The sequence below is a fragment of the Macaca nemestrina genome, chromosome 10, assembly GCF_043159975.1.
Source record: "Macaca nemestrina isolate mMacNem1 chromosome 10, mMacNem.hap1, whole genome shotgun sequence".
Lineage (NCBI taxonomy): Eukaryota > Metazoa > Chordata > Mammalia > Primates > Cercopithecidae > Macaca > Macaca nemestrina.
In genome coordinates this window covers 29,877,350-29,902,976 of record NC_092134.1, presented here as the reverse complement: position 1 = coordinate 29,902,976, position 25,627 = coordinate 29,877,350, and the positions used below count along the sequence as shown (strand labels likewise).

General features: G+C 38.7%; 1 protein-coding gene across 17 annotated transcripts in view; it reads right to left on the bottom strand.

The window, feature by feature from the left end:
* Positions 1 to 25,627, bottom strand: part of C10H12orf42 (chromosome 10 C12orf42 homolog) — a 193,300-nt gene that overhangs the window by 36,006 nt on the left and 131,667 nt on the right. The window contains exon 1 of one of the 17 annotated variants that reach the window (XM_011769065.3): positions 21,649 to 21,717. The exons of the other annotated variants lie outside the window; for them this stretch is intronic. Coding sequence (XP_011767367.2) covers positions 21,649 to 21,652 — 4 coding nt within the window. The 5' untranslated portion in view covers positions 21,653 to 21,717. Of the gene's footprint in view, positions 1 to 21,648; positions 21,718 to 25,627 lie in introns of those variants that run through there. 17 annotated transcript variants of the gene reach the window in all.

The window sequence follows — 25,627 nt, the reverse complement described above, 5'->3', positions numbered from 1 at the left end:
TTCATGCTAATTCCTTAATAAAATAAACCAATTCTCAACATAAAAGATATACAGATGCTCTTTGACTTATTATGAGGTGTGTGCCAATAAACCCATGATAAGTTGAAAATATCCTGTCAAACTGCCTTTAATATATCTAACTTACTGAACGTCACAGGTTAGCCTAGACTACCTTAAATGTGCTCTGAACACTTCCATTAGCCTACAGTTGGGCAATATCACCTAACACAGAGCCTATTCTATAACAAAGTGTTGAATAGCTCATGTCGTTTACTGAATATTGTATATTATATGTCAATATTGCCATAATTTCACTTCACCATAAAGTCAAAAAATGGTAAATCCAGCCATCAGTAAAGTCAAGGACCGTCTACAGTATTTCATGATTAACCCGGATCCAATCATCAGCTACTTCAACTGCAAGGAATTATTCATTCATTTCTTCATTCCTTCATCAAATGTTTGAGTAACTGTTTTGTGGCAGAGACTGTGCAAGGTTCTGCTCTTGTCGACTTTACAGTCTGGTGAAAGGACATTAATTTTCACACACTGTCAAGAAGTAAAGGTAAAGCAAGTCCAGGGAGCTGAAGGGGAACAGAGGCAGAACATGTGGCCCCAGTTTACTCATGTAAAGGGTTGGCAAGAATTACAATGCAGAGGGAACTATGTCTTGAAGGACTGCAGGCTATAGAGACAATGCAAAATTGAACAAAACAACTCTGAGACCACGTAGCATGGGAGCCAGACACAGGACACCTCCCAGGAGGCTGGGCATTGTCAAGGGTGTCAGCAGCCTAGATACAAGGAATTAAATAGATAAGGAGGGTATTTACAGTCATTTCCCACAAGGGGGAAGACACAGGATAGCAGTATGGGCAGGAAGCATGAACTCCTATGGAGAGTTAGAAGAAGGAAGAGTTGGTTCTATGCAATAGTGAGAACAGGGGAAAATGTACAGCAATGGAGCTGGGCTCTGGAGAATGGGGAGGACCTTGATTAACAGAAATTAGGAAAAGGGAATTCTAGTTAATATACAGAAGCAGAAATTAAGAGCATGACAATGAAAGTGGTTTGAGAAAACGTATGAAGAAAGGAGGTGTAGAAAAAGAGAATGAAAAAGCAACATGAAACCATGTTCACAATGGGGAGTGATTGTTCGCTGAGGACCTAAGAACAGGCATCTGGACTTAGCACTTGACACACACTAGCTTGCTTAACCTTCACCATCATCCCATTTCACACATAATGAAACTGAAGCTTTCTTTTAAAGTAACTTGCTCCAAGTTCATAAAGTAAGTGGTATCCTGTCCAGCACACTCACCATGTAAATTGATTCCCAAAGGCATAAGTCAGGGTGGTAGAATTGGGTGTTTGAGCCAATTTCTTAGACAGTGAAGTGCAGAGTAGATTGGGGATTTGAAATGGGAGACTGAGAACAGCACAGAGATGTTGCTGACACACCCATTTTAAGAGTCCTCAACAAACCAGCTGTAATACCACCCGAGTCTTAATGCTGTGACCGTGTTTGATTTTCTTTAATAGCACTCATCCTTATCTGAAAATATTTTGGTTGAGTTTGTCTGTCTCCATTCAATAAGAGCTTCTTAAAGGAAAGATTGTGTCTAGATTGTCTGCCAATGTATCCTCAGTAATGCCTGTCCCAGGCTATACACTGGGTTGAATTGTGTCCCCACAAAAGATATGTAAAGGTCCCAACTGCTGGTACCTGTGAATGTGACCTTATTTGGAAATAGTGTCCTCACAGATGTAATTAAGATGTAAGTAATCTACAAGCCCATGGACCAAATCCAGTCCACCAACGTCCTGCAAATCCTAACATATTTACTATCTTGACCTTTACAGAAAAAGTTTGCTGACCCTGGATTAGCAGGTCTGCCCCCTCTGTTTTGAGAATCAAACGAACATTTAGGAAGCCACTTTAAACTGTGTAACACATAAGCCGAAGGCTTAGTACACAAAGAGAAGAATTTCAGATAGTAAGCAATGAAGATGAAAAATGCCGATTATGCTTGTCCCATCAGGCCTTTAAAAAAAAATGGCACAAATTTGAGAACAGAGTGATGAACTTATGCCTAATAACAATCTGAGCAGGTTCTACATCTCATTACCCCAACCTCTAATGCTGCCACATTTTTCCTTCAGAACGGAGGCAGTATAATAGAGTGATTGAGATGATGAACTTTGAAATCAGACAGACCAAGTTTTGAATTGATTCTCCATTCCTTATTGGCTGACTTTGAGCAAGTTAGTTACTCTCTCTGGGCCTCAGTGTCCACATATGTGGCTGTGATGGTTACATGAGATCATATGTATAGTTTTTATAGAGTATTTGTTACATAGCAAACGCTCAATAAATGCCAGTCATTATTGCTATTGTCAGAAACTAGAATTTTACCTGACTGTAATTCACATAATAAGGAACTATAAAGCTCACTCTTTAGAAAAACACAGCTTCAATTTTCCAAATAGTTAAATTATATTAGACTTACTGAAAGTTAAAAATCAATTTCAGAAGCAAGGAAGAAACAAAGAAGAATAAAACCACTTTTTCCCTTTGTAGCTATAGCAGGTAAACTGTGCGCTGGCTCTAAAAACTCGGAACATCACATCCAAGATGAGTTGAAAAATTATCAGGGTCAGGGTCCTCTTTCAATATTATCTGGTTGTACTAGAACCAAATTTTCAGAGACAGAATTTTGAAATGTGAAAAGATTTTTTTAAAAAAATAGGCCTGTAATTCTTCAATCAAGCCACTTTGCTTTCAAAAGCACACAATATGTGAGTCACTGTCGTAAGTATCCAGGACACTCATTTCTTTGTGGGGAGTTAGCTTTGGAAATCAATCTCCAGAGTTAAGACCATGAACAATGCCGCATATTTACTACAAGAACCAGAGTTATAACAGCAGCGTAAGTACCTGCCTGGGGCTGTAACTTCAGTGCCCTAACTTCAAGCGCTCCTTCTTAATTAAAATTTAAGTTGCTGAGTGTGAACAATTTTAGCTTAATCTGTACTTTTATGCATATGAATGCTGAGTTAATTTCTAATTGGCAACTTTCACCTCCTTTTTCCATATTGTTTCTTTTGGGACAATGTAGAATCCAAAAAGCATCCAAGTTGTGCCTGTACAATGTTCATATTACTTCCAACTTTGCTGCATCAGAACCTCTGAAGAAGAAAAAAATTATAATAACCCACAAAAACTAATTCAGGAGGTTGGCGTATTCTGAGTTTAAACCAGCTCTTATCTTAACTTGCCTATGTGAGATTTACAAACAGGAAGAGAACAAATAAGGAGTAATTTAAATTTTAATTTAAAAACCCCTCTATTTTCTTATCCCTTATCAAACTGCCAGCATTTTTCCTACTGACAATGAGCAAGTGTCATTGGCATAGACCAGACCCTACCCAAAACCAAGGAATCTCTTTCATCTAAAACCCTGATCCCTTTAATAAACAAAATACGAAAAGGCAGTCAAAATTACGCTGTGGCTTTATAAAAGAAGGCAGGGAAATCCTCCGAGTACAATCCCCTACTTGTTATTTTCACATACCATGTGACTTCAAGTCATTCTGAAGGATAAAGAGACAGGGCTGCCACTAGATCCCAGCCACGATTTCCCCTGCGTTCCCAGCCCCAGCCCATCTGTTCTCCAGAGGCCACGTGAATGGCATATGTCAAGAGAGTCAGAGCTGTGCAAACTGCCCAAAGAAATCGCTCGGCCAACTTCCCTTTGCTTCCACGGCTTCAGCAATTGTTGCTGAGCCAACCACCATATGGCGAATAATTAGTTTTTCGACCCCACTCAAGAAAAATGTCCGCTTCATTGCCAAGCGTTAGCAATATGTGTGTTAATGAACAGTGGGAGTTGAATGCCTATACATTAACAAAAGTTCTGAATTTTTTTTTTTTCTTCTCCAGCTTCAAACTCTGTTCTCTCCTTTGCTTTGCCCCCTTTCAAGTAGGTGACAGTCTGGAGTCCACAGCATTTAGGAGTAAACTGTATGTTTCGTTGCTTTGTTTTTATTTGTATTTCTTTGTTTTATGAGAGGCTGGAATCCAATGGGAGATGCCCAGTTTTAATAGCCAAATGTCTATCTTTTAACAAAATATCTTTAAACTTCTTTTTGCTCAAAATGATGAATTCAGTTCATATAAAGATCAGGACATCAGAGTTGAGCAACAGAGTGCTTTCTGCCATTGATGCATAACAGGAGAGTATAAATTTACAGGATAACATTAGTGTCTGTGCTCAAAAAGGATGCACCCTTTTGGCTTCTTTAAATAAACACTTACCTCCACACTCCAATGGAAAATACGTAGGACGCTTTTAGCATAAAGATTTAAGAACCCAGTTAAGGCTTCAAGTTCACTATCCCAAGAATAGAAGCCTTAATAGGCAGATAATTGCTCTCAAGAGGGAAATATTTTTGTGTGGTCAGAAATAAACATTTATTTAACATATATGGTGCAAGATAAAAATACCTAAGTTTGCATCTATTTTTGCATTTTCTGGAATCAGGCAACACTGATTTCGCCCACTGAAGTTTGAAGCTAACTGCTTTTTGACCTTGGCCTTCACATTCTCTGCCTGCAGACATACAAACCCTGAGAAAAAGAGACAGGCAATTGAAATGTTCCCTAATGCAATTCTCAAAGAATCTTGCTATAGGTCAGTGGTTCTCAAATATCTTCAGTGTGCAGACCATCCTACCATGGCAGAAGTCCCCAAAGATCCTCCCTCCTATTTGTGGCTGAAAAAGAAATGTTTCGCCAGAATAAATGAGCAGAGGGGTGCTGATTTAATGAGACAGCCAAGAAGAATCTCACAAGCAAAATACGAATTAGCTCCAGACACAATGACAACTGTTATTTTCTTTTTATGTTTGACTCAGTTAGAATAATATCTGCATGGCCCTCTAGACTATAAACGCCCTGAGGATACAATTGCTTCTGTTTTGCTCACAGTGTGTCCTCAGCACCTAGAGCCCAGTACCCAACTGGATGTTGGGAATACAATGTACAAACTTTCAACACGTATTTGTTGAGTAAATACCTTACTCTAAACAATCTTGAATATTACAAGAGACCACCCTAGGAAACACTGGCATTTTGTAGGTCACAGCTGGAGAACCTTTGCCAGTGGGCACTGTAAGGTGATACTGAACATAGCGCCTAGTGGCATCTTTAATTTCATCTAATTAGTACTGTCCTATCACTGGCCTGTATTTATAGTCTTTATGTCTTTTTGTGCTAAAATCTTAATTTCAGAAGATATAGGCTTCATTTTTCATCAAAAAGCAGCTGATCTGGTGTTTTCCACACACTTTTAATCAGAAAGCTTAGGGGCAATGGCATAATTTAGAAATCATACATCCTGAGATTCACTTCACCACTGACTAGCTCTCTCTTCATTCCTCTAAGCCTCAGTTTTCTCATCTACTTACAAAGAGTGAGGAGAGAGGAAACAATAATTTCTATTTTGCAGTATTTTGTGAGTTAGAAAGTAAGTTGGCCTGACACATAGTAGATCTCCTATAGAATGTGGCTATTTTTGAGTGTCAATCAATGAATATATCCTAAAAATATCAAATATACGTAATCCTGGGGACCATAAAAGCTTTAAATTTTAAGGAACTGTTAATAAACACTGACCAAACATAAAGGGATTAGGGATCGGCCCTCTTAATTTGAGCAAAGCCTTTTTTTAGACGCATCAACTCATCAAACACTAAAAATGCATCGCTGGGATAAATCCGCAGCCTGAAGTGGCTCCCTTTACGGCCCAAACAATGCATTAGAAATGAGTTTCCTTTTGCTCTCCACCCTGAGGAGCATAACAATAACTTGGTTGAACAAAGGGTTCTCAAGGTTCCAGCATCCCACCTTCATCCAGTTGGTGGATGTCAAACCCGGTTTTAGGTACAACCCTTGAAGGAAGAAGGCTATGCTGAGGGTGAAGTGGCTTCACCAAGGAAACCGCACTTAAGGGAAACACTTCTGCTGATTAACCAAAAAATGTCATCCCGCAATGTTATGGTTAAATTGTGCTGCGTTTGATTGAAAACTTACTGAAGCAGAGCTGCTGTTCTGAGTGGTCTATGATCAAAAATTAGTCAAGAAGAAGCCAGAATAAAAGTCAACTGTAAACTAGAAAGTAACTGCCTGCAGACATAGTCTGTCTCATGTGCTACTTGCCCCTTTGTGCACAGTTGAAAAGTTTGCTCCTATCTGGTGGCTTATAAGTCCCAGTGGAGGTCTGGGGAAAAGGGTCTGAGACTGTGAGGAAGAACAGATGGAAAACCTGGGGGGCAAGGTTTGTCTGTTTGTTTTTGACTGAGTCTCACTCTGTTGCCAGGCTGGAGTGCAGTGGCACAATCTTGGCACACTGCAATCTCCGCCTCCCAGGTTCAAGCGAATCCCCTGCCTTAGCCTCCCGAGTAGCTAGTACTACAGGTGCACACCACCCTGCCCGGCAATTTTTATTTCTATTTTAGTAGAGACGGGATTTCACAATGTTGGCCAGGATGGTCTTGATCTCCTGACCTCATGATCTGCCAGCCTTGGCCTCCCAAAGTGCTGGGATTACAGGTGTGAGCCCCGTTCCCGGCCAAGGGATTTTAATATTTGACATGGACCATATCCTTCTAGGTGGGTATCCTTTAATAAGCTACACACATCCTGGTATGGTAGCCATGCAAACTTTCTCTATTCTCCTCAGAACAAGACCGTATTCCCAGCCCAATCCTTACACCACTGAGAAGAGCAAGCTATTCAGCATGAACCCCTTCACACCCCTCTACTGTCTGTCTCCACTTATCCACTTTTTTTAATCTGTGCTCTTTTCTTTGCCAAGATTCAATCATGTCTCTACCTGACCTCATTTCATCCCTTGATACTTCTCCCAAGACCACGTTATATTAATTGTCCATGTTTCTACTGGAAAATTTGAACTCTTCTTTTATCTCTGTAAATGACTATACCCTTTTAGTTCTATTTAGTTGCAATCTTATCTTCTGCTTTCCCTTTACCAGCAAATTTTGGGAAATAGGTTTCCAATATAGTAGCCACCAGTCAGAGGTAGCTACTAAACACTTGAGTATGGCCTGTGCAACTGAAGAACTGAATTTTAAATTTTACTTATTTTTAGAAACCTACATTTAAATTGCTCCATATCATATCCAGTAGTACAGTCATAAAGTTCTATCTCTTTTGTGCATCACCTCTCTCAAAACTTTGCTTACCTCGGGCTGTGCAAAGAAGGACCACAGCTCTCTAACAGAATTAAGAAACAGACCCATGCTTTCAATCTTCCTCTGAAGTTCCACACCAGCTCTCTCAACAACACCTGAAACTCAACATTTCAGATTTTGCATTTTCCTGCTGTGCTTATGCACTTGAAACTGATGTTATCCTGGGAAAGCTTGGAGCCGTGTCTGGCGCCGGTACAGCAAGCTTTGCTAAGAAGGCCTGAAGAAGTGTTTTCCTGGCCACTCGAAATTCTTGCATTGTATTTAATCTTTACAATTATCTTCTGCCAGATTATATATCTTTGTAGAGCCCCTCCGCAAGGTAAGAGCCTTCTAAAGTGTTTTTATTTTTTCCCAACATATTCGCCCTTTTTTTTTTTTAGAGCATAGATTTATTCTATTGCCTACAGTTTCTGGGTCCCTGGCACTTGTTAAATAAGAGAGACGCTCTGTGGCTTCTCTGGCTGATCCCCAGGGTCACAAAAACTATTGACGTGTGCATTTGCAGAAAGGGGTGGGATGTAGTTCAGCAGGAGTGGGAGCAGGAAAGGAGGAGGAAGAGAGGGGCCGTTTTGACTGATCTCAGCACTTTATCAAATCCTAAGCTGAATTCACTTCTGTTGTGACACAGCCACCTAGCCACAAGGCACAAGCATATCTTGATCTCGTCTAAAGATACACTAAAAAGTACATTCATTCACATTAACATAAATAATTGCTCACGTTTCATCATTTTACTGATTTTTAAACTACAAACAAATTAGATTTAGAATCCTTTCCTTTTCTTAACCTTCACAATAAAAACAATTCAAGACATAAATATTATTTGCATTCGGGCTCCCAAAGGCAGGATGACATATTAAGACACATATATTACTAGATAAGTTCAAACACACTTTTTAAAATCTTTTAAGTTCAGGGGTACAAGTGCAGATTTGTAACATAAGTAAACTTGTGTAATGGAGATGTGTTGTACAGATTATTTCATTAGCCAGGTATTAAGCCTAGTACTCATTAGTTATTTCTCCCAATCCTCTCCCTCCTCTACCCTCTACCCTCTGAAAGGCCCCAGTATATATTGTTCCCTTCTATGTGTCCATGTGTTCCCATCATTTAGCTACTACTTGTGAGACCATGTGATATTCGGTTTTCTGTTCCTGTGTTAGTTTGTTAAAGATAATGGCCTCTAGTTCCATGCATGTCCATAAAAAAGTGGGCAAAGGACATGAATAGACATTTTTCAAAATAGGACATACATGTGGCCAACAATCATATGAAAAAAAGTTCCACATCACTGATCATTAGAGAAATGCAAATCAAAACCACAATGAGATACTATCTCACACCAGTCAGAATGGCTGTTATTAAAAAGTCAAAAAATAACAGATGTCGGTGAAATTGTGGAGAAAAATGAACACTTATACACTGTTGGTGGGAGTGAAAATCAAACACACTTTTGTTATATTTCATTTAGGTGCTATGGATATTCTAACAAGATCATAGCATTTTGGAACTTCAAGTTATATTCAGAAGTTCATCTGTACTCAAATAATTCACTTGGAATTTAAATAAAAGAAACTATGGTTAAATTAGAAAATACTTAGCGAAGTTCCTGAGAAAGAAAAAAAGACTTCTTAACAGATGCTACAAAAAAAAAAAAATTCGCGTGTCAATCTAAAAGCACAGTGAACCCAGAAAGATGGGAGAAAACAAGGTGATCCCTAAGATTATTTAGCTTGGCCCCTTGAAAGAAGTTTACTGCTGTGACACAGGGAGGGGAACCATGGCAGAGCCTCACCGACTCCTTGAGTTGAGGAGAAAGAGTAGGGCTGGGGAGAACAAAATGGATAGTGTTCTTGGAAGAGAATACTAACAGAAGAGCACTAAAGTGAGTGAGTTATCCAGGAGTCTGTAGAGGGTCCCCCTCAAGTATTCAGCAGAGTATTGATCAGTGAATGGCAGTGAGGAAACTAAGTTAAAAAGAACCCATCCAAAAGGATTAGCAGGAACTCATGTAGGGCCAGGAATGATGCCTGTTTTCACTAGCCAAACTGGAAAACTTCATAATTCATGGGACACTGGATAGTGTGCTCAAAAGCGTCTTGCCACAGTGATGGGGAATTAGCCCAAGACTAACTGCTTCTATTGTCCTGACTTAATAAAACACTTAAAAGCAAAACCCAAAAGAATCATACTGTTACCGAGTAACTTAACTGCATCACAGAACAAAGCACAAGAATATTTATAAGAAGACAAAAATATCCAGCACCCAAAAGGGTAAAATTTGCAATGTTTGCCATCTAATCAATTCTTACCAAGGAGGCAAAGGAGTAGAAAAATATAAAATAAAGAGAAAAATCAGTTAATCGATGTGAACCACGAAATGACACAGACCTTAGAATTAGCAGACAAGGACATTAAAACAGTTATAACTCTATTTCATAAGTTCAAAATGTTATGTAGAGACAGAAAGACCTTTTAAAAGACTCAAATTGAGGATCTAGAGATGGACACTGGAATATCTGATATTAAAAATAACCTGGATGGTAGATTAGACATTGCAGAAAGAAAGGTTAGTTGAGCTAAAGACACAGCAACAGGCCTGGCACGGTGGCTCACGCCTGTAATCCCAGCACTTTGGGAGGCCGAGGTGGGCAGATAAAGAGGTCAGGAGATCGAGACCATCCTGGCTAACATGGGGAAACCCCGTCTCTACTAAAAATACAAAAAAAAATTAGCTGGGTGTGATAGTGGGAACCTGTAGTCCCACCTACTCAGGAGGCTGAGGCAGGAGAATGGCATGAACCCGGGAGGCAGAGCTTGCAGTGAGCTGAGATCACACCACTGCACTCCAGTCTGAGAAACAGAGCAAGACTCTGTCTCAAAAAAAAAAAAAAAAAAAAAAAGACACAGCAATAAAAATTAACCAAAATAAAATCCAGACAAAAAAATAATTTTAAAAAATTTAAAAATATTGCCAGGCATGGTGGCACATGCCTGTAAGTCCCAACTACTCAGGAAGCTGAGGTAGGAGGATTGTTGGTGCCCAGGAGTTGAAGGCTATAGTACACTATGATCACACCTGTGAATAGCCACTGTACCTCAGCTTTGGTGACATAGCAAAAACCCTCCTCCAAAATTAAAAATATTAATAAGAATATCAAGAAGTCCAATACATACACAATTGGAGGTCACAAAAGAGAGAGTTCAATGTGAATACCATAAATCCCAAAGCACCACTGAAATAGCAAAACAAAGATTTACAGATAATGAGCCAAACACTAAAGCACCACTGAAATAACAAAACAAAGCTTTATAGATAATGAGCCAAAAAAGATGATAAAATGGAATCATAAAATATCAGTTAATTCAAAAGAAGACAGAAAAGAGACAAAAGAACAGAGAACAAATGAGACAAATGAAAGCAAGATGATAGCCTTAAACCGAACTAAAGTAATACAATGTAAGTGACCTAAATACCCTCAGTTAATAGACAGAGATGTCAGATTGACTAAAAGTGCAAGACCTACCTACAAGTTGCCTACAAAAAGCACATTTTAAATATAAAGACATAAATAGTATTAAGGTAAAAACACAGACAAAGAAAGCCCATGGTAACATAATCAAAAGAAATCTTGAGTGCCTTATATTAATGTAAAAGTATATTTCAAAGAAATAAATATTAAAGATGAAGAAATTTTGATAACAATGATAAGGAGGACTTCCCAGCCTCCATAATCATGTGAGTCAATAGTTATAATAAATCTTTTCTTGTCTACATCTATATATAGCTTATGTGTCTGTTTCTCTGGAGAACCCTGACTAACAGAGTCGAGAGAGAGAGACCTATTATAAATAGATAGATAGATCGATAAACAGATAGATAGACAGATAAAATATCTACGCCAAGTTGACCAGTTTGCAGGCACATCCGCATTTTTACAGACCCTCTAGGTAGTGGGGTGCAAGGGTAGATACCTCTGACATACGATAAAACTCAAAACTTGAGTTTATGGGCTCCTCAACCTTTTAACTTGATGGGCTCCTCAACCTTTTAACAAAATGTTCTAACAACTAAAGGATGTAGAGATATCAAGTGACTGAAGACTTCAACCCTTATGCCATCTAGTCTGGGATATGTTATTTTACCCTTGCAGAGACCTGAACAAGGATGAATGCCTTCCTGGGTTCCATTTTAAAAGGTACTCAAATAGAGAGGAGGGATGGAGAAAAACAAATATGCATGGAGCACCTACTATATTCCAGGCACTATACTAGGTGTTCCATGTATAAATTCTCATCTAATCCCCAAATCTGACTGAGTGTAGTATTATTACCCCATACTACAGACTATGAAATAAGCTTAAGCAAAGTTCATCAGAAAGCCTGTAAATTAGAAAATACATTAGCTCTTTTAAGTTTAAAAAAGAAAAAAAAGGAAACCCAGATTGAAAGATGATATATTCATTTCCCCACACCCTCATCCCATCTTTTTACAGAAACAAGCTCACTCTTAAACAAAACTTCATGATAGAAGCTACAACATGCAAGGACAGCTGAACTGCATTAAATTAGAGCAATTACGTCAGTTTCTGAAGGAAGACACTGATAGGAAAACTTCGTTGTCCTGACACAGAGGTCCCTGCTGCTCTTCCAGATGTCAGAAAGAAAATAACCAGGCAAGTGCTTGGGCACATGCAAGGGTGCTATTTGAGAACCCTTTACGTCCTCACCCTGTGTAGAGCTTATCCACTTCATCTACCACGCAGAGTTCTAAGGAGCTGTCAGAGCTGTTTTACCATTTAATAAATAAAAAGAAAATATGCAAGTAGTAGAATTTTAGCACAAATCCAAATGGAATAATTCGTTTTCAAAATATCAATGTTTGCTGCCAATGTGATTTAACAAAATTTAAAGTTCTAACATTCACAAGTGAAAACAAACCACTTCTACACCCAAGAAACCCACAAAATTATTCCCCTAAATGTCTTCCTGTAAGAAATGGAGACATTCCATATATTCCTTTAATTTTTTCTATATAGGCATTTAAATCACAAAATCAATTCCTTTTGATTAACCACTTTTTTGCTCTGATAAAAATAATAATTCAGTGCAGCAAAATTAAAATCTTGCTTTAAAATGGGAAACCCGCTGAAATCAAAGATTTTTTAAAAACTTTGACTACAGACAAAGTTTTTCATTTCAAAAAGAACATTTATAAAAGTCAGTATGTAGTTGAATGATCTTAAAAGAAGCAATACAGTCAGCTGAGGCACTGGAATCAGTGCAAATAAAACACTTTCTGAGGCTGGACATGGTGGCTCACGCCTGTAATCCCAGCACTTTGGGAGGCTGAGGTGGGCGGATCACCTGAGGTCAGGAGTACAAGACCAGACTGGCTAACATAGTGAAACCCTGTTTCTACTAAAAATACAAAAAATTAGCCAAGCATAGTGGCACACATCTATAATCCCAGCTACTCAGGAGGCTGAGGCAGGAGAATCACTGGAACCCGGGAGGCGGAGGTTGCAGTGAGCCAAGATCACACCATTGATTGCACTCCACGTTGGCAACAAGAGTGAAACTCCATCACAAAAAAAAAAAAAAAGGAAGGAAGGAAGGAAGGAAGGAAGGAAGGAAGGAAGGAAGGAAGGAAGGAAGGAAGGAAGGAAGGAAGGAAGGAAGGAAGGAAACAAGGAAACATTTCCTGACATGCATTTTAATAACATTTCAGATGCCAGAATTTTTACTAATACCCCAATTAAAACACGAAGAGAAAGTCCACTGTTTTTCTCCAGGGCTGTTAGTTTTAATGGCACAAATTCATTGAATTGAAAACATATTAAGCACTACCAATTAGTATATCCGGGTGCTTTTAATGTACATATCTACAAGGAAAGACGTTTATCTTTTTCATCTTCCAATTCAGCCAAGAAGCAGTAGCCAAGCCCAGGCATGTTACCAAATGTCACCTGATGTGACCAAATTAGAAAAAGGCTGGAGGTCTTCCTACAGTTGTGCAAAATTAGTCATTTTAGCTGTTTTCATTGTTGTTATATAATAAAGAGGGATGGAAGGGCAGCTGAATCATGGATCGAGATAAAGAAGACCTCCCCACCTCATTGGCAAAGATGAAAATTAATCTAATTCAAACTTCCTGGAGCTGTGTTCTCATGGTGCAAAGAGGACAGCTGCTGAAATGGCCACGTAGATGACAGAGGAGGGGTAACTATCAGACATTAAACCCCTCCATGCAGAATTATACATGAGAACTTAAAGGCTGGGCAGTGAAGTCACTGGTGGATGACAAGGCCCACACAGCCCCTTTACCCTACTTAGAAAGCTCTGGATTTTTGCCTGGTTCCAATCAGTGACATAGTGACATGTCAACCCCTACTTTGCAGCCTATATACCCGTCTTAGAGAAACTGATCCACCCATAGCCTGGTACCATGTGACACACACACACACCAACACAGGTGATTGAGTAAGCCCTGGGATGGATTGGATCAATTAAATTGTTCGTTCTCAAAAATCTGAAATTGAGGCACAGGGGCTAGATCAACTGGCTGGAAAGTCTGATGACCTGGGAGACAACAGCACATTTTGGGCTGCCTACAAACGTCCATGTACAAACAGAGCAGAGACAGTTGGTCTACAGAAAGAGTGAGACAAGTGAAGACACACACACACACACACACACACACACACACAGAGAGAGAGAGAGAGAGAGAGAGAGAGAGAGGCAGCTTTGAGAAAGGGCGATACAAAAAAGAGAAGTCACAACAGAGTATCAGAAAGGACACTGAACTGGGAGAAGTGACATGGTTCCAGTATAGGACAGCTACTGTTCACAAGGTAGTTCTGGGTAAATCATTTAACTTCACTGGATTCAGGTCCCATGATGGCAGTACAACTTAGTAGCTAAGACTTTAGCTTTTGCCTGACTTTTGGATTTAGGCAGAGTTAGGTTTGAGTCTCTGATCTTTACAAGCACTGTGACCTCAGTCACCTGACTTGCCCCTTTTGGCTTCAAATACTACATCTACAAAATTGGAGTATAATTATACCCCTCATAAGAATTTTTGGGATCATTAAATAAAGGAATATATGTAAATCAGTTACATAGTCATCAACCTAAAGCATCCAAGAAATATTAGCTCTATAATAACTAGGAATTATTCACCTCTCTTTCTTTGTTTTCTCTTCTATAAATGGGGATAATAACAACACCTTACTCATAGGATTCCTGTGAGGATCAAGTAAGTTGATATACAGAAAGCACTTAGAAGAGTGCCTGGCATATAATAAGGGCTCAGTAAATGTTTTATCACTATTATTGTTGTTGATGATGCTGTGCTCATCATTACTATCATTATTCCAGTGCCATCCATTCACAGCACTTTTACCATCACCACCTTTGCAGATTAAACCAATTAATCAGAAAATTATGGCATTTTGTTGTCCTCTGTGTAGAACTTTGTAAATCTTGGATGCTTCATTAGGACTAATTTTGCTGATATTACCATTAAATATGCAGCCAGTGCAATAGTTTATTTCAATATGGTTCTTGAGTTTTATAGAAGCAAGCATTTTAAATTTATTCATGAAAGGCAAAATAAATAAATAAAAGCAACCTAAATGTCCCACAAAGGATAAGTGTTTAATTCAATAATATTATAGTAAGTCATCTGGGTATAATATCATTGAGCCATTAAAGGAATATGTATACAGGTTTACTGAACTGAACTATGAAGCAATATAGAAATAAAGATGTAATGGTAAGGCAAAATACGCAATTGTAAATACTCTATGATTACTACTGTATGATAATAACTATGCACATGGAGTTATAGGCCTTCAAAGCAATGATAAGTGCACAGTTATAAGTCTTCAAAGCAATAAGTTTTGTCAAGTTATGGAAATTACAGAACTTCTCACTCCATTGACCATACTTCCTGAAATGAATTTTTCATAATAATTGAAATATCTGCAGCATGCTCTTATTAATTACAATCCTTCAATGTTAAATAACAAGAAAATTCATAGAAAAGAGATAATTTTTCTTTCTACAACATAGAGGAAGCAGATTATAATCCCCCACAGTTTTGACTGTAATCACTTTCCTTAATTACATGCCATTAAATATTAAATTAGAATTGGTCAAATATTTAAATAAATAATGTTATTACTGCTATAACTAGTAGGTTATTTCCATCCTAATTCAATACAGCACATAACTGTGGTTTATAAATGAATAAACATATTAACACTAGCGCTTAGCCATATATAACAGAGAATACTCTTTTTACTTTCTTTTTCTAAATTATTTTTAATTTATTTTTAAGCTATGGGTAAAAAATGTGTATATTTGTGGTATACGATATGAGGTACCAACACAGGTGTACATTGTGAAATGCCTAAGTCATGCCATTTGATGTATAGCAGAACACTCTTTTTCCAAATCATCTCTGTGCCACGCAAGAGAGTCCTGAAATAAAGTGGGTCTCTAGTAGATGTAATTAGCAGAGAAAAGTTGTTACTCCTCTCTGGAAGCCTCAGTGTGAGTACAAGAGGCACTCCTATACAAATGCATCTGTTTCCAGTGGTTTGCCCTTCCTAAGCAGAATCCCTTGGCAACTGAGTGACATGGTTGCACTACAATAAGCCATCCGTATCCAGATTCTCATATGCTGTCGACCCTGTGGATTCTATTCCAAAGTCAGGTACCATCTTGACAGAACTGCAGGTTGAAGCAAAGACTAGTGCGTGAGGTATTTATGGCTGAAAACAAGTTTCCAACTACATACTATCAAAAATGCATTCTTGCTTACCTGTGTAGTCTTAAGGAAAGTGGCAATAAGCTCATTGTTAATAAAGAAATTATTTATCATGCAATGAGAAATGTGGAACAGCTTGTTGGTCAGCCCCTCCCAGAGCTGACATCACAGCATCACTGACAGTCTCCACCATCTTTTGTAATTACCACTTTTTTTTTTATTATTATACTTTAAGTTCTGGGTTACATGAGCAGAACATGCAGTTTTGTAACATAGGTATACACGTGCCATGGTGGTTGGCTGCACCCATCAACCTGTCACCTACATTAGGTATTTCTCCTAATGTTATCCCTCCCCTAGCTCCCCACCTCCCTGACAGGCCCCACTGTATGATGTTCCCCTCCCTGTGTCCATGTGTTCTCATTGTTCAACTCCCACTTATGAGTGAGAACATGAGGTGTTTGGTTTTCTGATCTTGTGATAGTTTGCTGAGAATGGTGGTTTCCAGCTTCATCCATGTCCCTGCAAAGGACATGAACTCATCCTTTTTATGGCTGCATAGTATTCCATGGTATATATGCGCCACATTTTCTTAATCCAGGCTATCGTTGATGGACATTTGGGTTGGTTCCAAGTCTTTGCTATTGTGAATAATTACCACTTTTATAGATGCTATGAAATGTAGACAAGGTTACATGGCAAAATTCCATAAAATCAACAATATCAAGTGAAAATTCGTTATTCAAAGAACAGTGCCAACTACTAGCCATCATTCCCAGGTGCAGCCTCTTCCCACTTCCTACTAAAATCTAAGCCTGAGAAATATGCTATGCTTGATTCTAAAAGACATTTACATAAAAAAGAATTGGAATGAGAACAAGGTGGGGAGCCATACATAGCCATACTCTGAGAGATTAACAAACGATCCCCAACTGACTAAAAAACAGGAAGGAGAGATTTTACCCCAACCAGTTGCCCACACACTCAACCCTAGAAAGCGAAGGTCTGTGGTTAATTCAATAATTGAAAGAACTGGGTATAATATCATTGAGCCATTAAAAGAATATGTATATAGGTTTATTGAACTGAACTATGAGGCAATATTGAAAAAAATGATGTTGTGGCATGTTAAGGCAAAGCATGCAATTGTAAATACCCTATGATTACTACTATATGATAATAACTATTCACAGGGAGAAACAAAATATATCAATATATCAATAAAACTGAATAAAAACAAAAAATCATAGTCATTTCTATGTATTATGCACACTGATGTGTAAGGCAGGCCATGTACTACTCCATCCCTGCCCTTGAACCCTGCTGGAATGTATAAGAAAGAGATAAGAATAGCAGTTGTATGGTCTATCCCAGAACCTAGAGATCTACATGAGAAGCATTAAGTCAGTAAGAGGCCTTGTGGTAATCATGCTTGCTGGAGTTGTAAACTTTCTTATAATTCATGAGTACCAGAAAACAAGACAGTGGAGGAAGATCCTACCTTATTGTGGAAGAAGAACACTAGATGGATGTAGGCAAAGCCCTGAGAACAGGCCTAGCTTATACTTACCAACTAAAGAAAGATTCAAATAACTTCGAAGTGAACAAAGAACAGATGCAAATGACATCTGTACAACATGTCTTCCAAAAAACACCAAGGACCAGAGATACTGCTGTTCAAAGATTTTTAAAATGTGAATTAATACAATGCTACCTATAAGTATAATAGGTACTTTTCTATAGCAAAATAGAGAAGGTTGTCTTGAAGGCTCAGAAAAACCTCCTGGAAACAGTCATTTTGGGAATTTTTGAAAAAGAGTTCGGCATCCTTAATGGTATACAAAAGACATAGCCTTACTGAACAGGAACAGAAACCAGGAAAAGAACAGGATAAAACGACAATATAAGAGCTTTTGATGATTAAAAACAACAGGATGAACAGCAAAGACCAATCAGCAGAGACAAAACAGAGCAGGGTGAGATAAGGAACAATTGCAAGGAAATTAAATGTCCAATAGCAAAATGGATGAGTAAATTGAATAACCGACACAACGAAAAAATCAAATCAATAGAAGGATAGAGCAGACACTGTTGATGCAAATAGAAATTATGTTCTTCACACACAGAAACCACCTTTTGTTCAATATCCATACCTCAAGGAAGTCATCTTTTTCCCAGCTCAAGGGAAAGTCTCTACTAATGGTGGTCTCATTCTTCTTACTGTTATTAGTTTAAAGGAGGTCACACGACTTAGTTAAAGTCTATGAGATCTGAGCGGAAGTCTGCTGAGAGCTTCTAAGAAAAGTCTGCTCACTGACACAGGAAGAGGGCTGTTCTAGAATGTGAGGCCATCTTGAGAAGAGGAGAGAAACTAGGGCAGGGTCTCTACATTGGGCATGGCAGCTTCTGTTAGTTGTACTTGGCAGAACCCCGATATGCGGAACAAACTTGAGAAGCCCACCTTTAATGAAGAAAAAAGAACAAAGAAATGAAAGTTGTGAGAGAATAGAAAATATGATGGAGGATGAGGAACCTAGGAAATTTTGGAGTTGCCTGTTGACAATATAGAAAGAGTAACTGAAATCCAATTAATAAGCAAAGACATAATTTAAGAAAAATAATGAGGTGAAAAATTCTGATAATTCAAACCAAAAGAGCTCACTGTGTTTTAAGTAAACTTAATTTAAAGGAGTCTTATATTAACTTATGCTAGCAAATTTTACTTTCCATCTCTTTTGTTCACAAAGAAAAATGTGTAAGTATCTTGGTAGAAAAATAAAGAACATCTACTTCTATACAAAAATAAGGTTGGTACCATGCTTCTTTTTATGCAATTTCAAATGCCAAAGACAATGTCCTAACATCTGCAAACACTAAATAACTTTACTTCTTGTTAAATTTTTATTCACATGGAAATACGATGGTAAGATATTTTTTAAGATATGCAAAGGATCAGGAATATACCAAATAAATGCTCTTCTTTAAAATTTGACTTGAAAATGTCCAAATTCTAAATTATATAAACAAAAATGAGACGTTGCATTAGGAGTAAGTATAGTCCACAAAATTCCTTGCTTTACAAAGGAGTCAAAATATACTTTTTCATAAATTTTTCAATCATAAAAATACAAATTGAAGAATATTGTGGAAAGGATTAAATGTATTTGGGAAAAGATTAAATTTGGTTATTATCTTAATGGCCAAATTTAGGAAGATAAGGTAATGACCAAATTTAGGAAGTTTTCCGCCATTATTTCTTCAAATACAGAAGACCCCCTTATCTACCATCTCACTTTCCATGGTTTCAGTTATCCACACTCAACCACAGTTTGAAAATATTAAATGGAAAATTCTGGAAATAAACCACACATACATTTTGGGGGTTTTTTTGTGTTTTTTTTTTTGTTGTTGTTGTTTTTTTTGAGACGGAGTCTCCCTCTGTCGCCCAGGCTGCAGTGCAGTGACCAGATCAAGCTCCGCCTCCCGTGTTTACGCCATTCTCCTGCCTCAGCCTCCCGAGTAGCTGGGACTACAGGCGCCCGCCACCTCGCCCGGCTAGTTTTTCGTATTTTCAGTAGAGACGGGGTTTCACCGTGTTAGCCAGGATGGTCTCGATCTCCTGACCTCGTGATCCGCCCATCTCGGCCTCCCAAAGTGCTGGGATTACAGGCTTGAGCCACCGCGCCCGGCCCATACATTTAAAATTATGCACCATTCTGAAAAGCATGATGAAATCTCGTGCCGTCTTGCTCCATCACACCTGAGAGGTGAATCACCTTTGTTCAGTGTATCCATGCTGCATATGCTACCTGCCCACTAGCCACTTCCTAGCCATCTTGGTTATCAGATCAGCTGTCACAATATCACAGTGCTTGTGTTCAAGTAATCCTTGTTTTAGCTAATAATGGCACCAACACACAAGAGTAGTGATACTGGCATAAGGTTATAAGTGTTCTATTTTATTATTAGTTATTGTTATTAATCTCTTACTGTGCTTAATTTATAAATTAAACCTCATCATATCTATGTATAGGAGAAAACATAGTATATATATATGATCCATAGTTTCATAGGTTCAGTCATCCACTGGGAGGATCTTGGAACATATTTCCCCCTGGATAAGACGGGACTCTTGTACTTTTTCAGTCCCACCTTCTACTCTTCTGCAGGAACTCAACAATGCAAATATTAGCACTTTGTTATTGTTCCACACATCCTTGATAATGTTCTTTTTTCTCAGCCCATTTCTCTCTATATTGTTCAGATTAGGTAATTCTAATCTGTCTGACTACCTGGATTTTCAAAAAGAGAGAAGTAAGGAAATCTTATTTCCCTAAAAATTACTAAGAGGCATTTTTTTTCTCCAGAGTTCTTTGTATAACTAGTTCCTTACTTTTCAGATCCAGGTTTAACTGTCACTTTCCCAGGGAGTTACTTCAATTTTACCTTCCTTATAGTCCCTTTCACAATCTGTAATTGCATTGTTTGTATGTTTTAATGGTTTATTTTCTGCTCCTTCCCCTAGAAAATAAGCTCTATAAGGTGTTAAATCAAGCTTAGCCTAAAGCTACCTCCTTACATATTTTAAGTTCAGCCTAAAGGTTTTCCTGTACATCATGAACTGTAACAAGTTGAGGTGTAAGCAGACCATAGCCTACACTTGTGCAAGTCACCAAGCAATCCAATTGTTTGAACCATGTTTAAATAAGGCAAACGCCAACCTGTAACCTATCCAGCTGTTTCTATACCTCACTTCCATTTTTTGTTTCTCAATTTCCCTTTTCTGTCCATAAATCTTCCTCTACCACGTGGCTGCACAGGAGCCTCAAAGCCTACCCTGTCCCGGAGGCTGCCTGATTCATGAATTGCTCATTGCTCAATTAAACTCCTTTACATTTAATTTGGCTGAAGTTTTTCTTTTATCAAAAGGCAAGGATGATGTCTTCTTCACTATCAGTTTACATATTCAACGCATACTATTTTGAACAGAAATTGACTAAATGTATCAGCTACCTCACACATGTCTGAGGAGAAACAACCGGCATTTCCCACTTATTTTAATGACAGAGTCAGACCAAGAAGAAGTCAGGTAAAACATATGCACACAGTCTGGCGATTTTAAGATGTGTCACCCCTAAGAAGTGAAGCCCACCCGTGCTCCCTTCTGGCCTACATATGCCTAGAAGTCTTGATAAAATAAACTTTAACTGGTGTCCAAAAATAATTGAAGATTAATTTAAATCTTAATGTCAGTCTATTGAGGAAATACTGAAGAAGGTTTAGATTCACAAGACACAACAAATTCCTTAAAAGCCTCTTTTCTTAATTTTCGCTCATTTTCTCCCTCTCTATCCCCCTTTCCCCTCCACCCTCTTCCTCTCTTTCTCCCCCATCACTCTCTTTCATATATACAGAAACTGTCCCTCCCTTCCTCTCCTCAATCCTCTCCTGATCCAAGCTCCCAAGAGCCCACCCTCACCCAGCTACCACCACAGGCTCCCTTGCCCTTCCTCTTCACCCCACTTGACATTGTAATTCTTCTTCTCTTACTCTTGGGATTTTTTCTGGTTCCTCTGTTTCTCTGGTTCTTCACTTACCCATTGCCCCAATCTGCCTGAGAAAGGCCAAGGAGCTTACTGGTGACGACAGAATTATTCTTTACTTGTAAATTTGAAGCAGAGGCCAAATAGGCTAAGAGAAAAAGAGAATTCTCACTATGGAGGGAATGAAAGGGGGATGGTGCTGTGCAGGATAGAGACTATGAAGAAATAAAAATAAGTACCTTCACTCTATCACAATGGCACTAAAACAAGTAAGTACCAGATATCAAAGTATCCACATATCTTAGTATATTTCAAGATTTTGCTTTTCTCCCATTTTCAGCTGCTCCCTCTATTCATTTCTCCTTCTGTATTATTTTTTCCTATGAGGCTTTCAATAAGGGTTTTCTAACTAATGAATAACAGCAACAGTGGTCTGAAACAGGAAATGATCTACCATATTATCTTACCTCTTTAAAGTCCCCGCACACCAAGAAACATTAAAACATAGAGTAAGCACATGAATCTAATTGTTGAAGGCACAATTAAATAGGTTTAAACAAACAGACTTCAGGTATGCAAGAATAGCAGCGTGGGTTATGGTCACAAGCTATGAAGGGTACCAGATTTAAGTTGTCTCAATACAACCACTTATTTTGTCAGAAAATGGAGATAATATATGATTACGCCATAGGATTTTTTATGAGGATTAAATGGACACTTGATGAAAAGTGTCATAACAGTACCTGGCACATAGTCAAGTTCAAGGAATGTTAGCTGTTTCTGTGGTTGAATTAGACATAGACCAACTGGTCTTGTCCCAAACAACAGAGAGGTACAGGTGCATTAAAGGTAAGCAGGCTAAACAGTGTTAAGACAAATGCATACTCACCTAACCAAGGCCCTAATCACCATGTACTAAATGCCTCTCATTTAGCCTTTGCTTTTGCTTGCAAGTAAAGAACTTCAATGTGGTACTTTTCACTCACAGCAAAACTACACAAAATGTAGAGTCCAAAAGACACCGTGAGTTTTTCCCAAGGTGCAAAACAAGATTTTTGCACACTGAGAAATGCAGGGAGCCTACCTTCCACAGGGTTTGGACCAATGGACTGATGGCCATGGTACTCATAGAAAAGTCACCCCTTTTGTTCCCATAGAGTTCCATCGGATTTAAAAAAAAAAAAAAAAGAGGGGGTGGGGGGCAAGTACAAAGACTTGAAGGCACCAGTGAGAGAAGGCGACTGTGTTTTATTAATCCATGTGATTAATCCAGCATGCTAAGGAAGATTCTTTACAGAATCAAAACTTGCACGTTTTGATCCACATGGATTAGGAAACTGCTGCATTCACTTGCCAGTACCTCTTCTGCTTTGTGCTTGAGTTTTATTCTTCAGGGTCCAGCACGAACAAAAGAGAAAGAGTGTTTATGTGAGGACCAGTAGCAGAGGCACTTTGACAAATGTCCTTCTCCCCCTCCCTTTCTGGGAGACACTTCCTGAATTTCCCAAGAACTAAGCCCTGGGTTTGTATTTGCATCATTTCTCCCCAAAAGCTGAACAACTAAAAACTACCCCCTAAATGCAAATTTCTGTCAACCTATGAAAAGTGGTTTTCACCAAGGGGAGGGATGGAAAAATCCCACTCCAAACATTTTGCAAGACAGTAATGAGAATGATGCAGAAATATTCAAGGGTCCAGTGGGAACCACCAGCCCTTCACCAGGGTGAGCAACCTGAAAGAGTCCTGTCAGCATCTGAGAGGTTTCTCACAAGCTTTAGTGTGAGAGGAGTGGGAGCCTTTGGATATGCCAAAGAAAGAGAAAGAAATCTTCAGGGAATCAGAGAGAGAGAGAGAGAATTACCCAGCAAGGCTCAATCAGGCTTCACTGCCTTCCATTGCCTATAATGTGATCCTGAAATCTAGCATGAAGTATATGTGGACAAACTAAGATGTTTTGAATCCATTTCATCTCTTCTTATTCTACCTGGGAGAAGCAACAATGAGTCATCTACACAAAACCTCTGTCGTCTACAATATAGCAGTCTCCAATATTTGTGAGACTTTTCAAAGAAGGAGTTGGTCTAAGGCTGCTGTTAGGCCAGCAGAATGATGGTGTATGATAACAGTCACAGACACCTTCCCAAAGCACATTTAGAAACATGAGAAGCACATGCCTTTCAGTTCTAGGGAGAATTATGGCTTCCAAGTGAAATTGGAATAGCCCAGGTAAATGAGATCTCAGTTCCCCTCTCACCTTTCAGCCTCCCATCTGCCCAGGTTCTCCAAGTCATGGTCCCTATGCTACTGCAAAGACTGAGACCAGAAGCTGGAAGACCTCCCAGGTAGCATTCCAAGACCACCTGGTTGATAACAATCAATGCGATTCATCAGAAATCTGAAAGTTTGTGAGGCCTCCCTTTTACAAATAATTTTACACTGTAAGACTTTATCCATACTTTTCCTATGGCTGCCCCCAGTACCCAAAACAGTGTTTGGTGCAGAGTAAGCATTTAATAAATATTTGTTAGATTCGTGAATGCGTATAAAATTACAGATAAATAGGAGGAATAAGTTGGGGCATTCTATTACACTGTAGGGTGACTATAGTTAAGAATATTGTTTTGTTTTGTAGAGATGGTGTCTCACTATATTGCCTAGACTGGTTTCAAATTCCTGGGCTCAAGCAATCTCCTCAGCTTGGTCTCTCAAAGTGCTGGGATTTCATGTGTGAACCACCATGCCTGGCCTATAGTTAACAATATTGTATTGTATATTATCAAATAACTAGAAGAGGGGATTCTGAATGTTCTCACCAAAGAAATGATACATGTTTGAGTGACGGATAAGCTAATTACTCTGATTGACCATTACAAAATGAATACATATATTAAACATCACAGTGTACCCCTCAAATATGTGCAATTCCTATGTACCCATTACAAATAAAAATTAAAAAATAATAAATATTTGTTGAACTGTATCATAGAACTTGTTGTCAGCTAGCTTCCTTATCCTTGGAGTACTTCCCCTTTGAGAAAAATCACCATGACCAATGTGTCTGTGTATACCCAGCTCCTAGCAGAGCACCCAGCACATGGTATGCTGTCAGTAAGTGTCGGCTGAATCTGTGGTCTATGGCATAATCTGCTTATGAGCAGGCTTATCATATGGATCTCTGAAGAGTGTGATTTGTGTTTGTATGTGTAGGTGTGTTTGCATATACATGCATACATTCTTATCTGCATATACTTCTGTATTGGTGTATGTATCCGGCTCTGAAGGCAGCAGCACGAAGGAAAATGAGAAGTCAGATGTCTTACATTTTGACTGGTCATTGACCCACCCATCTGAAAGGAAGAAAATCATTTCTACAACATTCTGCTTGTTGACCATCCAGGTTCTCATCAGTTGACTGAAGAATATTTTTTAAATGGGAATTCGATCATCCAGCCTCCTCCTCCACCTCCTCCTCCGGCTGTATAGCCAAGGAGATGAACCCAGAGACGTTAAACAGTTTGTACAAGGTCACATGGCCAGTCGTTCAGCTAGGCCTGGATCCCCAATAACTTTACCACCTCCTCAGTCCTCATATCTCATCACCCTAGTTTGAGTACCATGACTCTAGAAAAACAGTTTTTGTCAATTTTAGCAAGACATCCTAGCTGTTAAATCAAATGGGCCTTCTTAGTACATTTCTTAATTGTCCTCCCTTAGTATTGGATGCTAACTATCCTTTCACTTTTCTGAAACTCATGAAATCCTTTGAATGCAATAAAAACAGTGCTAGTAATTATTGAACATTAAATATGGGCCAGGCACTGTTTCAAGGACTTTAACTATATTGTGACATTCATCTCTCACAATAAATCCTAGGAGTTAGATATTATCATGATCCTCATTTAAACTCAGGGTAAGTAAAGTGCAGAGAAGTTAAGCCCAAAGTCAATGGCTAATTAGGAATTCAAACTTAAAAGTCTAACTCCAGACTGGGCACTTCTAACCACAATGCCTCTTGTTAGCTTCTGTTCCTTCC